The sequence below is a fragment of the Strix aluco genome, chromosome 22 (assembly GCF_031877795.1).
Source record: "Strix aluco isolate bStrAlu1 chromosome 22, bStrAlu1.hap1, whole genome shotgun sequence".
Taxonomy (NCBI): domain Eukaryota; kingdom Metazoa; phylum Chordata; class Aves; order Strigiformes; family Strigidae; genus Strix; species Strix aluco.
Genome location: NC_133952.1, coordinates 7,730,633 through 7,746,429, shown reverse-complemented (window position 1 = coordinate 7,746,429; position 15,797 = coordinate 7,730,633). Strand labels below are relative to the sequence as shown.

The 15,797-nt window shown below is 51.5% G+C and overlaps 1 protein-coding gene across 1 annotated transcript in view; it reads left to right on the top strand.

Annotated features, from left to right (window-relative positions):
- The window catches only part of IGSF21 (immunoglobin superfamily member 21), a 39,608-nt gene that overhangs the window by 19,691 nt on the left and 4,120 nt on the right, over window positions 1-15,797 (top strand). Inside the window, exons 2-6 of the mRNA XM_074847993.1 lie at window positions 1,837-1,949; window positions 9,634-9,755; window positions 14,170-14,288; window positions 14,514-14,629; window positions 14,905-15,352. Coding sequence (XP_074704094.1) covers window positions 1,837-1,949; window positions 9,634-9,755; window positions 14,170-14,288; window positions 14,514-14,629; window positions 14,905-15,352 — 918 coding nt within the window. The remainder of the gene's footprint in view (window positions 1-1,836; window positions 1,950-9,633; window positions 9,756-14,169; window positions 14,289-14,513; window positions 14,630-14,904; window positions 15,353-15,797) is intronic.

Here is a 15,797-nt window from a genome sequence, read left to right as displayed (position 1 = left end):
CAGGGGGAATTGGGGCACCCGCTGCAAAACCTCACCTGACCTTCCTCGCATCCCTCCTCCTCCTCCTCCTCCTCCTTCTCTCATCACTGCCTCTCTATATCTGCAAAGCCCCAAATTCGAGAGGACCGCGTGCTGCGTTGGCAGCCGCAAGGAATTAATCCCCGCTTTAGCGTGCTAAAATAAACCCTGTCTGGGCAAGGAGAGAGGCTGGAAAGAAGCCGTCCCTGAATGAGTGTGGCTGCTGGCGAGGATTTGGGTCGCCGTCAGCAAGGAGAGAGGCATCGAGCTGGGGTTGCAGAGGTGCAATATTAAAATCCATCTTGCTGTGCACCATTTCAGGGCTGAAAACAACCCTTAATTTAGTCCCCAGCCCTGCTCAGTGCTGCTGCCTCCCATTGCACCCGCTGTGCAACGCTGCAGAGCACTCTCCAGTACTTACCACCACCCAAAAAATCCACTTTTGTCCAAAATTTCTTGCATCCAGCCGATTGCAACAGCAAACCTGCTTTTGCACCCCCGCAAAAAGCAGCGCAAAGAGGGCTTCTTGAATTTGAGAGCCCCGTGCTCAATATGCTGGGCCACGCTGCCTTGCTATTGCAGCAGGCACGTGCGCGTGCAGCGTGCTCTCCCACAGGTCGTGGTTGAGATATATTGCAAAAACACCAGCAACTTGTTTTACAAGTGGTGTAAGCCTCGGATCGCTGGCTGTGGGACATAGAAAATCACCTTCCCCTCCTTTGGGGGATCTTCTGCAAAGGAATCTGTTGCTGCAGCCCCATTTCCAAGCCCACTCCCATTTTCCAGGTGCTTTGCGTTTTTTCTATGTTGCTTTGCCACCTGACGCAAGCAGGAATTAAAAAAAAAAATGGATTTTTGCAGAGCGTTAAGGGCTGTTTTGAGGTGCCCTGGCTGCAGGCAGGGTCAAACGGGTGCTGTCAGGGCAAGGATGCTAAAGAAAGGCTTGGATCTGATGGGCTGTCAATCTGATATCTTCCAGTAGCCGGAGGAAATAGAGGAAAATAAAATAGAAATGCAATTGCCTGCCCTCCTGACCCTGGCTGCTCCATGCTCCTGCAATAGTTTTGCAACAAATCGAGGGGAAACAGGGAAAAAATGGTCAGATGGAGCTGCCCATGTTCTGATTTCCCCTCTGCTACGAGTATAAATCCTGCATCCAGCTGTGAGGTAGATGGGGCAGAAGGCGGCTGTCAGCCAAGGCTGGGCTTTAAAGCCACAGGTTGGGCTTTGCAAATCCTCTGATTAATCTGTTGGATCCATTCCCATAAGAAATGATGAATTTAGAGGATTTTAAAGCAAGCACAGGGCAGAGGAACTTGGTCTGCAATGGGGAGAGAACCACTGTGGGGCAGATGATGGTGGAGACAAAGTCAAAGCCAGTATCTTCGCAGAAAGGATGGGCTTGAGTTTGCAGGTAGGAAGGGTGGCCAGTGGGATCGGGGCTCTGTGTGTGGACCAAGGCAAGCCTCAAAACCTAAGCACCCAGGGTTTATTTGGGCAAACACGGGCAGTTTTGCAAAGCTGGGGAGAGAAACAGCAAAACGGTTGGTCCTTGCATTTTGGTGCCATAAGCTGGTTAATAAGGCCAGGAAGGATTTTCCCCAGTTTATACTTTTTGGGTGCATTGGGAGCAGCCAAAATTCATCACTTCAAGGGCTCAAGGTGCCACGCTGATGGGCTTGCCCATGCATTATCCCTATGTGGGATGCAGCCAGCATTTAATACCATAACACCATTTGAGAACAGTATTTTAATCCCCTGCCCCATCCTTCCCTGGCAGCTCACATCTCTTTTTCTCCTTTTTTTTAACTTTTCCAGCCTACCTGACGGTCAGCATTGAGCCGCTGCCGCCCGTGGTGGTTGGAGATGCTGTCACCCTGAAATGCAACTTCAAGACGGATGGGAAGATGAGGGAGATTGTCTGGTACCGGGTAAGTGGCGCCGGTGCCTCTTCCCTGCCCTTGGGGACGGGGACATGAAGGCACCCGGCTGCTTTACTCCTGTACAACAGAAGGTCAAGGCTGGATGGCGGAGAGAAAGGCAGACGGCGCTCTCGCTGATGGGAATATCGATTCAGTGAAGCAGGCAGGCAGGCTGGCCTTTGAAAACCTGGGCGGGAGAGATGTAAAATGGCTATGAAATCATCCTGAGGGCTCCATGAGGCTTTCTCCAGGCATTTTGTTACGTTTTCTGGGTGGATTTGGGGTTGGCAGGCTCGGTTCAATGCTGGGAGCTTTGCACCGAGGGTTGGTGCCGGTCGGGGTTTGGGAGCCAGGGACTCAGGTCAGCACTGCTGTGCAAAGAGGATTTGCGTGTTGGGTGTGAAATGATGCAAAAAAGAGGGTGGTTTTCATGCTACATGAGAAATTATGCAAAACTGAGGGTGTTCAGAGCTTGGGGAGCAGTGCTGGGCTCTTCACACTGGGCTCTTCCCCCAAAAACCTGTCCCCTTCCCGTCACTGTCTCCAAAATACTCATGGATGTAGGATGCTGCTCTGGAGCAAAGCAAGACTTTGAGCATCTGGTTTTATTTGGGGAGGGGGGATTTGGGGGCTGTAGCTTTTCCCCCTACCAGCATCACTGCCATCTGCACCAAGCCTGGATCCAGCCTCATATAATCGTCCAGAACAGTGTTTTTGTCTTTCTCTGGGGAATTTCAGGATAAGCTGCCAAACACAAGTAAAACCCCCACAGTGGTTTGATCAGAGAAAACTCAGAAGTTTTCCAGGATGGGAAAAACTCAGCTCTTTGCTTGCATGTTTGCTTGTGGAAGAGGCAAAGAAAGAGCTAATTAGACTGGTGGCATCAGATGAAGCAGCCACCCTTCACCAGAGGATATTTTTTCTTGGTTTTACCATCTTGCTTTTGCTCCCTGAACAAGGAATATCTCTGCCTTAAAGTTCTTCTTTGTACCCAGGCAGGTTTATAAATAGGAAAAGGTGCTCTCTGGACTGATACATATTCAGTTGCCAGAGCATTGTGCATGCACAGGAGTATTTCCATTGAGTCCTGGCTGTTATTTGCTAGAAATATGTGTATTTAGGTATGTAGGGAATGCAAGCAGAGAAATATCAAAATATAAACTAAAACCTGTCCCGAACCCTAAATTGTAGCTTGCAGTTGGCTTCATCTCCCCCTTATTTTGTGGAGGAGGCTTTTCGCACGGTGCTCCTTCCGCTGACGCTGCTGTCTCACCAGGTTTTTCCTTCCCTTTTCCACTCGGTAATATTGGATTAACCCACTTTCTCGTGAGCTGGGGCTGGATTTGCATAATCCCCCCCCTGCGCGGAGGGATGCTGGAGCCCTCGGTGAGAGGATGGCGCGCCGGGGTGGCCGAGTGAATTACAGTCTGAGAAACCACAGAGAGAGTGGGAGGGGAAAAAATAACCCAGCTTTTATCACCACAAATCCCCCTTTCTTCCAGGTTTTTTACACCCCCCCTTCCCTTTTTCTCCTTTTCCAGGGAGCTTCGCACATTCAGAAAGTTGGGTTTTCATAGAGCATCTTGGCATTTCCCAAATTCCCTCCTGATTTTAGGGTTTTTTCGCCTTTTTTCTCCCCATCTTGTCTCATTCACAGACTTTTGCAGCTGCCCAAACCCCAAGTCACAGCTCCTCCATGCAGGAGTTGATGGATGGTCTTGGGCGATGCTGGGCCTGCAGAACTATATTTATACCATTTGTAAATCATCCTAACAACATCTCTGTGCATGGCACCAGAGCAATGAAGCGGGATGGTGTGGGGACTCGCTGGGGCTCCCGTTTCCCTTGGTTTATTTTACAGGGAGCAGAGTGAGCTCATTGAGTTTTAGGCTGCAGAGCTGCTCCAGGGACACATGTCAGGTTACGGGGGAGGAAAGAAAAAGAGGGGGAGTGTGGCAGCAAACTCAATGGCAGCAGTTTGGTGTAGGGCATGGGGTGGGTGTATAACTCGTGGAGTGGGTGCATAACCCATGGGGTGCGTGTGTAACTCATCAGGAGCATGCATAGTCCATCGAGGTGTGTGCATAACCTGTCAGGAGCTTCCATAACCCGTCGGGAGCATGCATAACCCATCAGGGTGCACGCATGACCCATGGGGTGCATGCATAACCTGTTGGGGTGCGTGCATAACTCATCAGGAATGTGCATAACCCATCAGGGTGCGGGAATAACCTGTGGGGTGGGTGCATAACCCATTGGGAGTGTGGGTCACCCATGGAGTGTGTGCACAACCCATCAGGGTGCGCATATAACCCATCGAGGTGTGTGCATAATGCATCAGGTTGCATGCATAACCCATCAGGGTGCACACATAACCTGTCATGAATGGGTATAACCCATCAGGGTGCACACATAACCTGTTGTGAGCGGGTATAACCCATCAGGGTTCACGCATAACCTTTCATGAGAGGTATAACCCATCAGGGCGCACACATAACCTGTCTTGAGCAGGTATAACCCATCAGGGTGCACACATAACCTGTCTTGAGCAGGTATAACCCATCAGGGTGCACACATAACCTGCCATGTGCGTGCATAAACCATTGGGGTATGGGATGTATGTGTAACCCCTTGGTGTGCATGCATAAGTTGTCAAGAGAGTGCATAACCCATCAGGGTGGGTGCATAACCCACAGGGTGGGTGCGTAACCCATCAGGGTGGGTACATAACCCACGGGGTGGGTGCGTAACCCATCAGGGTGGGTGCATAACCCACGGGGTGGGTGTGTAACCCATCAGGGTGGGTGCATAACCCACGGGGTGGGTGCGTAACCCATCAGGGTGGGTACATAACCCACGGGGTGGGTGCGTAACCCATCAGGGTGGGTACATAACCCATGGGGTGGGTGCGTAACCCATCAGGGTGGGTACATAACCCATGGGGTGGGTGCGTAACCCATCAGGGTGGGTACATAACCCATGGGGTGGGTGCGTAACCCATCAGGGTGGGTGCACACCAAGGCTGAAGGCTGTGAGGCGTAAAGGGGTTTCGTACCACGGGTCAGGCAGGTAAAACCCCACCGAGAAGCGCTGAGCTGTAAACCGGCACCCCCAGACCCCCTTTCCAGCAACTCTCCTGGGAGCTCTGTGGCTGAGGGATGGCGAGCAGGGGTGACAGCAAGGGACAATGTTTTTCTCAGGTCAGAAAACCCCTCGGCATGAGTCGCCACTCTGGGTTGCTTGAAATGCAGGAGACTCGAGGAGACCTGGGATGAGCAAAGGGGCTTTTTCACGGCGTAAACAGGAACATGCACCATCTGTAGAGGTGTTAATTAATATCCAACCGCCCCCCTGCGCAGTAAATTCATCTCCAGAAGGTGTGATTTGCCCAAGAACATGTGCAAACATGGGTCTGAACCCCTTGCACATTAGGCGAGGGCCCAAAAACCCTTGCAGAAGACGAGGGTGGTGGCATCCTTGCAAACGAGCTTGTAATGAGTCCAGGAAGACACGAAGCTGTCAAGCTGCTCGCTGGCTCCCATCGCAGGCGTCTCGGGGGTCGCGCTCAAGACCTGATTAGTATGGTCACTGTCACACCGCAGCAAGGGCTGGGGAGGGAGAAAATTACTTTTTGCAGCAGTGCAGAGCTCAAAAAAAAAAAATAATACAGAAGCAGGAGAGGGAGGGAAAATCCTCTGAGTCTCTGTTCTGGCTCTGTACAGACATCTGGCAGTGGCGGGGGATGCAGGCAGCCGGCAGAAGCCAGCCTGTACACACAGCCGGGGGCTCGGATGAGATGATGGTAATTGCAAAAAAGTGTTTTGCAGATTTTTGGTGGCAGGCGAGGGCTGGGCATGATTCCCTGGGGAGAGCAGCGCTCCCACGCTCACAGTCCTGCTGCCCGGCAGGGACCAGGGGCTTGGCCTGGGGATGTACAGCAGTGAGAGCTGGGAATAGAGGGGAGCCCTCAGGTCCGGGGGGAGTCACTCTGCCTTGATTAATTAGTTTGGTGCCCAGTCTAATTAGCAAGAAGGAGAATAACTCAGATCCGGGGCTGGTGTTGCTGTCTGCAGCACCCTTGCACAGGCATTGCTCTCCGTAGCACCCATGCACGAGCGCTCCTCTCCATAGCACCCATTAACGTGGCCTTTGCAGGCAAGTGGAGGTACACCCTGTCCCCATGGATCTCCTTCACCCCTTCTGCAAGCTGTTCCCCCCACCCTTCATGCAACAACTCTTGTTTTTAAGTTCCCTGGTTGGGTGCACAGGGATTACAAAGCATTTTGTTCCATTGAGGGGCTCATTGGGCCAGTCCCTGCCCAACAAAGTCCAGCGGGGCTTTAAAACCTGTGGCCACAGCAAGTGGGGGCTGATGCATTACAGATGTTGGCGGCGCCGCTTAAAGCCGCCTGATCGATGGTGACAAAGCACAGTCCCTGCGGAGACTTCCTCTGCCACTGCCCATTAGGAGAAATGAGACGTTACAGCCCCGGCCGGCGGCTCCCGCAGTGGCTCCGAGCGGGAAATGTTGCTGGTGACAGTGATAAAGTCACTGCTCGTAGCAGCCTCAGCTCCAGGGGAGAGGGAAATCAGGGTGGAGGAGCCAAGCGAAGGGCACCCGACGTGCTGAGGCTGTTGCAAACCCATCCTACACCGTATGACGCTGCTGGGAAAGCCCAGAGCCTCGGCAAATTTGGGGATGCTGGTTTGGGGATGCTCGGGAAGAGCTGGGCTGGAGACACCTGGATGCTGTTTTTTACCTCTCACTCCTGGAAAGCATCTCCCAGATATTTGCAGTTCCCTCCAAATTTTCAAGCCAACCCAGTTCACGGCAGGTTGTGCCTCTGATTTATAAACCTGCTTTCCTTTAGGGAAAAATCTCAAGTTTTACAGCTGCAGAGAAATTCTCTAAAATCTGAGCAAAGCTGCTGATGGAGAGATCTTGGGCCGGTAACTGCGAGAGGTCTGACTCGTGCCATTCATCTACACGCCGGCTGGGTTGTCTCCATGCCTCGGAGATGATAATTTAAATGTCAGTATGGGGAACTCTTTTAATTCCTCATGCTCAGGGGGGAGAGAAGGTCAGAAGCATCAGCGCAGTTTATTGAGCTCTCTATTACCGCTGAGTGAGGGCATCGCTCCGGCTCCAGGGAGACAGTGGGGAGCCCGGGCTGCACCTCTCAAAATTACATGACCCATTTGCAATATCGATTTGATCGTGTATGTGGTTTAGTGATGCCAGAAAGGGGAGTACCAGCATGGGTGCTGCCCTTTGGGGGATGGACATAGGTTGCGGTGCTCATTCTGGGATCAAACCATCTGAGTTTGGGCAAATAAGTCAACTGCTCTCTATTTTTGGAAGCCAAATTTGCCGGTGGTGGCATTTTGGGTGGATCTGAGTAAGGTAGGACTGAGTGCTCCAGCAAGCTCAGGGTGGGAGGAGGGATTTCAGCCAGCTGAGCTAAAGGTAGATGCTTGACCAAGCTAGGGAGGGACGCAGAAAAAAAGCTAAAAATGGGGTTTTCCAGCATGATGTATTTCTCCCAACAGCTGCAACGTGGGCTTGGGTGCAGCCTGGGGATGCTGCAAACCCAGGTGCTACCCCCCAAAACACGCTGAGCATTGCAGTCACCCCTTGCAGCCCCTTTAGGGTATTTTCCCTCGTGCCATAGCAAGTGCTTGTTGCATTTGCTTGGAGAAAGGGTGTAAATTCAGCTCCGGGACAAGGGTGGTTGGAGGAGTCTGGACCAGAGCTCAGTGATGTCCTGTGTCCCAAGGTGCTACAGAGACCTCCTGTCCCTTTACAGCCCACTTTGTCCTCCAAAATCCCTTCCCCCCCATCCCCTTGGCCCCCCATCCATCACTCCCGGATACTTATCTAACTCACTGAGCATCCTGGCGAGAGGCTCCAGCAATATTAATGGTACCAGCGTATTTTGGGGACAGCAAACTGCCAGGTCACCGGCGAGGTGAGAGTGATGGAGGGAGAGGCAGGAGGGGGCTGCCTCTGTGACAGTAGGAAGGAGCAGGAGGTTAATGTCTCCCTGTGCAGTGGCAATCGCCGAGTTTTTGTCAGGAATAAGATTTTTACTGGGGTTTATAAATAATGCAGCAGGCAGCCTCGGGCTGCCTGAGCTTGGCTCTGGTCTCTTAAATGTGCCTTTTCCTCTCCCTGTGCCCCTTTTCCTCCTGCTCCTCGGTGTGGGCACATAATTTGGGGTCATCAACATCAGATGCTGCCGAATTATCATCCTTTTTTTCCCCAGCAAGAAGCGTTGGTCTTGGCTGCTCCTGCACCACTGTGGGTTCACCAGCAACTTTATATGTAGCTCCTCTCCAAAAAAATTGACCCCAGGGCACAGATAAAAGGCTGAAAGTAGGTCTAATCCCTGGAGAGAGACTATTTTCTATGTGCCTTTTCATAGGAGCCTATTAACTGCCTGTAATCCCCTGAGGATGCAACTGGGCTGCAGCATCTTCCCTTGCTGTGCATCCTTGGGGGGGATGCGAGGGGTCCCGGGGGCCAAGCGGTAGTGTGAGGGATGCTTTGAGCTGTGATTTTCCTGTTTCCATCATCAGATCTAATTTGGTGCTTTCTTGCTTTGCCCACATCTGTCCAGATGCGCTGGGGAAGTCCTGTGGCTGCAAACTCCTGGTCCATGGGCATCACCTCCACCGCTCCCCATCCCCTTCTCCTGAGCATCCCTCCTTGCAGCAACCGCTCTGCTGCATCCCCAAAATAATTTTGGGAAAACCTGATATATGAAGAGCTTCTCGATCCGGGAGCAGCTCCAAGGTTTCTCCTCAAACCCACCCCAGGGCATAAATAAAAGTCAGGAAAAATCGGACGCGTCCTTGAAAACTTCCCCTCATTCCCAAGGCCGGAGATTTACAACTCCGATAATTCTTCTTGCAGTTCTTTATTCCGCGTCCGTGCCAGCGTGTATTTTCTTTGCAATAAAAGCCTCAGCCCTGGTGAATAAATTTGAAGAGTTGGTTTTAGTGACAGCTATTTTTTTTCCCTATCCCTTTTTACCATAAAAAAGGGGGGAAAAGAGAAAATTTGGAGTGAAAGCTGAGTTTTGCCGGGTGGGGAGAGTGGGGTGTCTTTCTGAAAGATTCTGATTTTGGGGGGTAAATACCCAAATCCCTTTCTCCTGTGCCTGGCCTTTAAAAAAAAGACTATTCTAACCCTCTGATGAATTGATCTGAGCTGTTCTAGCCCCAAAATGCCCATCTCCCATCTGCATTGCTTTCCTCTGCCTTTTCCTCCTTAAGTTTGTACTAAACCTTGCTTCTCGCAGGAGAGGGAGATAAATCTGAAGGCACTGGGAAGAAACGAGTCCTCCCCGGTCCTAAAATGAGCCTTTTTCCACTTAAAAATTACAACCCTAGAGAGCGGCTGGAGATAGGAGTTGGCGACGCAGTAACTGGACAGGAATGCGTGGGTTTTGCTTTTAATCTCAGCAGGCTCATGATAAATAAATAAATAATATTTATTAAATCTTCATTAAAATATTGCAAATAAAGTTTTAAGAATGCATATATTAAAAAGATTGAAAATAAAAATATAACAAATAAAAATATAACAAATAAAAATATTTTTTTAATTTAAAAACGGGTGCAAATCTGCTTGCGTATTTGCAAACGTGCCCACGGGATCTCATATACGGTTTGGTTTTTTTTTCTGCAGGTCACCGACGGTGGCACCATCAAGCAGAAGATCTTCACCTTCGATGCCATGTTCTCCACCAATTTCTCGCACATGGAGAATTATCGGAAGAGGGAGGATCTGGTCTACCAGTCCACTGTGCGGTAAGTCACCCCGATATTGCCTCCTTTGGCATGCCGACTGCTTTTTAATGCCTATTTTTAGGAATTTTTCCCATTTTGGGGCAGTTGAGGGTATTATGGTGATACTTGACATGTCCTCTTTGGCTGTCAGCGGAGATTCATTGCACTGCAAAGAAATTATCGTCCCTTAATGCGCGAATATCCGAGGTCTGACCCCATGATCCTACTTGTCCCTAGGGAATAGGTGACATTGGTGCAGATATCCAGTGGTGAAAATGGGCAGAGAAAAACAAGGCTTGGGGGGGAAAATAAATAAATAAATAAATAAATATCTATATAAAAAACAAGCGGTGTGGAAGAAGCTTGTCTTTGCTTTTCTTCCAAGTGCGAAATCACTTGCAGGAGTGTCAGCTTTATTACTAATTACACACTTGCTTTATTGCTGGTGTTATAAAAACAAAACTGGAGCCTGAAAAAAATGTCAGGAGGAGACTTAATTCAAGGCAAAGAGGCTGGGGTGAAGTATTTATTTTTCACGATTTTTTTGGTCTTTGTTTCCTTTTTAAATTAGAATTTGCTAATCGGATTTCAAAGCTCGTTTTTCCCAGCGTGGGGTAATAAAAATTCTGTGTATGGTGGGGAAAATACAGTTGTTTCCTTGATGTGATGTGATACTTTGCACCTGCAAATGTCCGTGTATGGGTTGGAAGGGGCTCAGCATCCTGTCAGATGAACGTGTATGCAAGTGGAAATTCTTTCTAATTCTTTCAAATTTAAATTTTTAGGTTTTTTTTTTTTTTTGCTACACTCGGAGCTATTTCTTATTATAAGCAAGAGCAATTGTGTTAGGTGGCTGCAGGGGAATAAATGCGAATATAGAGCGGAGAAGCAGCAGGAAATCAGGGCTGGAGAGGAGATGATCAGGGGTTGCTCAGGAGATGCTCAGAGGATGCTCAAGAGTTACTTAGGAGGATGCACAGGGGTTGCTCAGTAGGTTGCTCAGGAGGATGCTCAAGAGTTGCTCAGGAGGATGCGCAGGGGTTGCTCAGGAGGATGCTCAGGAGGATGCTCAAGGGTTGCTCAGGAGGATGCACAGGGGTTGCTCAGGAGGATGCGCAGGCATTGCTCAGGAGGATGCACAGGGGTTGCTCAGGAGTATGCGCAGGCGTTGCTCAGGAGGATGCACAGGGGTTGCTCAGGAGGATGCTCAAGGGTTGCTCAGGAGGATGCGCAGGCGTTGCTCAGGAGGATGCTCAGGAGGATGCACAGGGGTTGCTCAGGAGGATGCTCAGGAGGATGCGCAGGGGTTGCTCAGGAGGATGCACAGGGGTTGCTCAGGAGGATGCTCAGGAGGATGCTCAAGGGTTGCTCAGGAGGATGCACAGGGGTTGCTCAGTAGGTTGCTCAGGAGGATGCTCAAGAGTTAGTCAGGAGGATGCACAGGGGTTGCTCAGGAGGATGCACAGGGGTTGCTCAGGAGGATGCTCAGGAGGATGCTCAAGGGTTGCTCAGGAGGATGCGCAGGTGTTGCTCAGAAGGATGCTCAGGAGGATGCACAGGGGTTGCTCAGGAGGATGCTCAGGAGGATGCGCAGGGGTTGCTCAGGAGGATGCTCAGGAGGATGCGCAGGGGTTGCTCAGGAGGATGCTCAGGAGGATGCTCAAGGGTTGCTCAGGAGGATGCGCAGGGGTTGCTCAGGAGGATGCACAGGGGTTGCTCAGGAGGATGCTCAAGGGTTGCTCAGGAGGATGCGCAGGGGTTGCTCAGGAGGCCGCTCAAGGGTTGCTCAGGAGGATGCACAGGGCATGCTCAGGAGATGCTCAGGATATGTTCAGGAGATGCTCAGAGGATTCTCAGGAGGATCAGCAGATGCTCAGGGGTTGCTCAGAGGATGCTCAGGAAGGTCAGGAGACGTTCAGAGGATGCTCAGGAGGGTCCAGGGGGCTGGTAAGAGGATGCTCAGGCAATGATCAGAGGTTGCTCAGGGAGATGTTCAGGAGATGCTCAGGCACTGCTTCACTCCTTGAGTTTTGTTTCCCCACGTAGCACAGGCTCCGCTCAGCCGCTTGCTCGGATGTTGTACAAAATTCTGACACGACTAATTATTGTTTAGAGGACATTTTGGCAGCTTCACGAAGAGATTACACATTCCCTAACTCAACAACCTTGCTTTCCTGCCATAAACCCAGCGGTTTTGCTCGGCGCTGAATTTAGCCATTGCTCTCCTTTAGCAGGGAGCACCAGAAAAGTTGGGGATTTAAACCAGAATAAAACACCCCCCTGTGCATGGAACAAGAGATCATGAGCATCCCTTGAGCAAGGGACAAGGACATGCCATGTTCACCCGGTTATGGCACATTGCACCGTCCTGGCGAGGCAAAGCAGCTGCTTTTTTTGGCTCAAAACCCTCCATTTTTCTCCCTTTCACCGCGTATTGTAGAACTAATAGAATTTGCAAGCAGAAAATTTCACCGCCCTAGGACCAAGTGCTTAAAAGCGTCGGTAATCGTCGGCACGGCACCGGCAAATTGTCCGTGGAGCCGGAGATGTTCGCGGTAAAAGTCTTTTCACGCAGTTGCCTTTTTTCAGAGGAAAACAGCAACTTGCCTGGGGGAAAGAGGAGGTATTTCTCAGAGGGTATGAAAAGAACTGTTGGCTTGATGCTTTTTTTTTTGGGGGGGGGGGTGGGGTGGGGTGGGGTGGGGTGGTCCTGCCTTATTTCAGACTCTGGGGAAAGGGAGCAATATTGGGAAGGGTTTGGTGACGGGTCAGTTGCTTCCCGGCTGTTTCCACTCAGTTTTTCTCTCCCTTTCATGTTACCCTTCTGTATTTTCTTCTTTTTTTTTTTTTTTTTTAATCTTTGTAATGGCACGGTCACGTCGGTGCCGTCCCACGGAGCGTTATCCCGGGCGGCGTGGCTCTTATCTGCACGGCGCAGAGGGCTGCCGGGGCTGCCTCTTTTCATACTGGCTTTGAACGCCGCCTGCTCAGATGTGAAGAGCAAAGCCGGGAGATATCCAACCCTGGATTTTTTTTCCCCTCCTCTGATTAAAAACCCACCCTCGTCGAGTAAGGCACTGCTTTATGAATATCTGTATAATTTTTTCCTTATTTCCAGCATGCTTAGAGGACGCAAAGGACATGATGGACAGTGTTTTAGTTTGCAGGGCTGGGGGTCCCCTCTCTCTCGTCCCTACCTATCACAGAAGCATCAAACCGACCGAACTAGGACTATTTTACACCCAAATCCACATGCAAACCCCAAGGACTTGTCCTTCGCAGCGAGGGGCAGCCGCCAGGATGGACAGGGTCCCCAGCTTGGCAGGGACCAAAACTGCTCCTGCGTGCCGCTAACGAAGGGTGTGGATAATTTCCCACTCCATGCATGGGTAATTAGAGGCTGGAACAGATGGCAGAGGCTTAGTTGAAAGCGTTGCAGCCATTAAAAGGAGCTGCCAAGTGACTGTTTCTTCGATGGGGGCTTGCTTGTGCTGGTGGGGGGCTCTCACAGTGAGGAGGAGGCGTGGGAAGGCAGCTAAGGGGCTTTTGGAAAGGATCTGGCAAACCAGTGCCGGATTTTTCCCCTGGCTGGGGAAGACGTGTGAGGTGCGTGTCTGCATTTGGCTGGAAAAGTGGAGGGGTTTAAGCTGGGGGTGTCTTGCCAGGTGCTCCATGTGGGAATTGCCCTCATCCTTATTGCCATGGTGGGATGCTGGCAGCTGGCAAGGCGGGATGCTGGTGGCCAGCAAGGTGGGGTGCTGCTACCCAGCAAGGCGGGATGATGCTGCCTGGCAAAGTGGGATGCTGCCAACTGGCAAGGAGGGATGATGCTGCCGACCAGCGAGGCAGGATGCTGCCAGTCAGCAAAGTGGCTCCTTTGCAGCCGGTGTGAAAGTTTCCACCTCCAGTAGCACTGATCCTTTTGCACATCTCTTCCTCTCCTGCTTTTTTTCATGTCTATATGAAAAAAACTAGGTAATATATTTCTTGAAGTGTACTCTGGGTTTGCTTGGAGTTTGGGCTTTTTATGATTTTTATCCACCACACTTTGCTATAACCATTCCATCGCCCAAGCAGTCTGTAACGTCCGGTGCTGAGCCTTTAACATCAGCATTTCACAGGCATTTAATGTCCGTGCTTTGAGGGTTTTTTCTCTCACCAGTGCCTTTACCTCCCGTACACTTCTCCTTTCAATAATGCAATTACTTACCCTCCCGAGGAGCTGTCAGTGCCGGTAAACTGCAGCTGCTAAACCGCATTACACAGCTCTCTCCTGCAACCTTTGCAGTTATTAATAGTTTATTGATCCCTGTCGCTGGTGAAAAGCAACCCCATCTGACGCCTTGATATCCGGATGCTGACCACTGCATCCCCTGGGAAAATGGGATTGGGATGGAGCAGGGAGCAAGTGGTGAGCCCTACCTCTCCTCCCCAGCCTCCCCGAGGTTCGCATTTCGGACAACGGTCCCTACGAGTGTCACGTGGGGATTTATGACAGAGCCACACGGGAGAAAGTGGTCCTGGCCTCCGGGAATATATTCCTCAATGTGATGGGTGAGTGCAGCCCCCAGCTGCGTGGGACCAGAGGGGAAACGACTGCAAGGTCTCAGGGTGGAGGGCAGCAGGGATAGGGATGGACATGATGGGGATGGAGATGATGGACATCAGGATGGAGATGATGGGCATGGGGATGAGGATGGGCATGGAGATAAGGATTGGGACAGGGATGGGTGAGTGTCGAGGACACTGTGCTAGCACCCTGGCTCTGCTCCCCGGCAGCTCCTCCGACGTCCATCTCAGTGCTCGCCGCCGACACGCCGGCGCCCTTCAGCCGCTACCAGGCGCAGAACTTCACCCTGGTGTGTGTGGTCTCTGGTGGCAAGCCTGCCCCGCTGGTGAGCCCCTGGGGGGTTTTATCTTTCATATATATATATATATATCCAGCAAACATAAAAATATAAATATACAAAATATATAATATATATGTGCTGCTTTTGGGAGCAAAATAAGGCAAATAGCTGCCTGCTACCCAAATCGTGCCCTGCAACATCTTTCCGTGGAGCCCTGGGGAAGAAGCTCCATCCAAAGGTCCCCAAGGGGTGAGATGCTGGGGATGTCCAGGGTGGTGGCTGTCCCCACCGGGCTCACCCTCCCTTTTGTCCCCCCGCAGGTGTACTTCAAGCGGGACGGGGAGCCCATTGAGGCCACCCCACTGCCGGAGCCGCCGGCCGGCGCCGGGAGCTGGGCACCCCGTAACCTCCTTCACCGTGACCTGGATGACACCAAGGTGCCAAAATCACTGGCAGCCGAAGGGGAGGTAGGAGGCGGGCGACTCACGGCCACTGCGGACCCCCCGCGGGGACTGGCAGCCGAGCGGGATCCTGTCACCGAAACCATCCCTGAAACGGTGGTGAGCCGGGAATTCCCGCGATGGGTGCACGTGGCAGAGCCCATCTACTATTTCCGCCACACGCACGCGCCCGTCAGCGATGGGACGGTGGAGGCGCGGGCCACCCTCACCTGGACCCTGAACCCCCAAATCGACAATGAGGCTCTCTTCAGCTGTGAGGTGAAGCACCCAGCGCTCTCCATGCCCATGCAGTCCGAGGTGACACTTGGTAAGCACGGCCACCGCATTTTGGGGGATTTTGTGGCTTTTTTGCCTTTTTTTTTTCCGAATTTTTTTTCATTTTTTGGCAACTTTTTTTTGCCTTTTTTTTCCCCCTTTTTTTCTCCACCTTTTCAACTTTTGTTTTTCTTTTGGGGGTTTTCAGGCACCTGTGAGCCAAAGCGGGGTGCTAGGTAGGGCTGCACAATGGTAGGAAGCGATGTTGGGACTCCCCAAAAGTAAGGGTGAGGACAGTGGGATTTGGCGGGGGAGTGGTCCATTAGGCGAGAGAAGGGGTTTGCTGTGTGTTGTAGGGGAGGCAGAGCATGGGGGGCTGTGTGGGGCAGGAGAGGGTACAGGAAGCAGGAGGACAAGGGCAGTTTGGGGGGGTGGGGGAGCCAGGGCTGAGTGTTAGCAATAGGGGTGCTGGGGGGGGGTGGGCCATGGGGTCTATG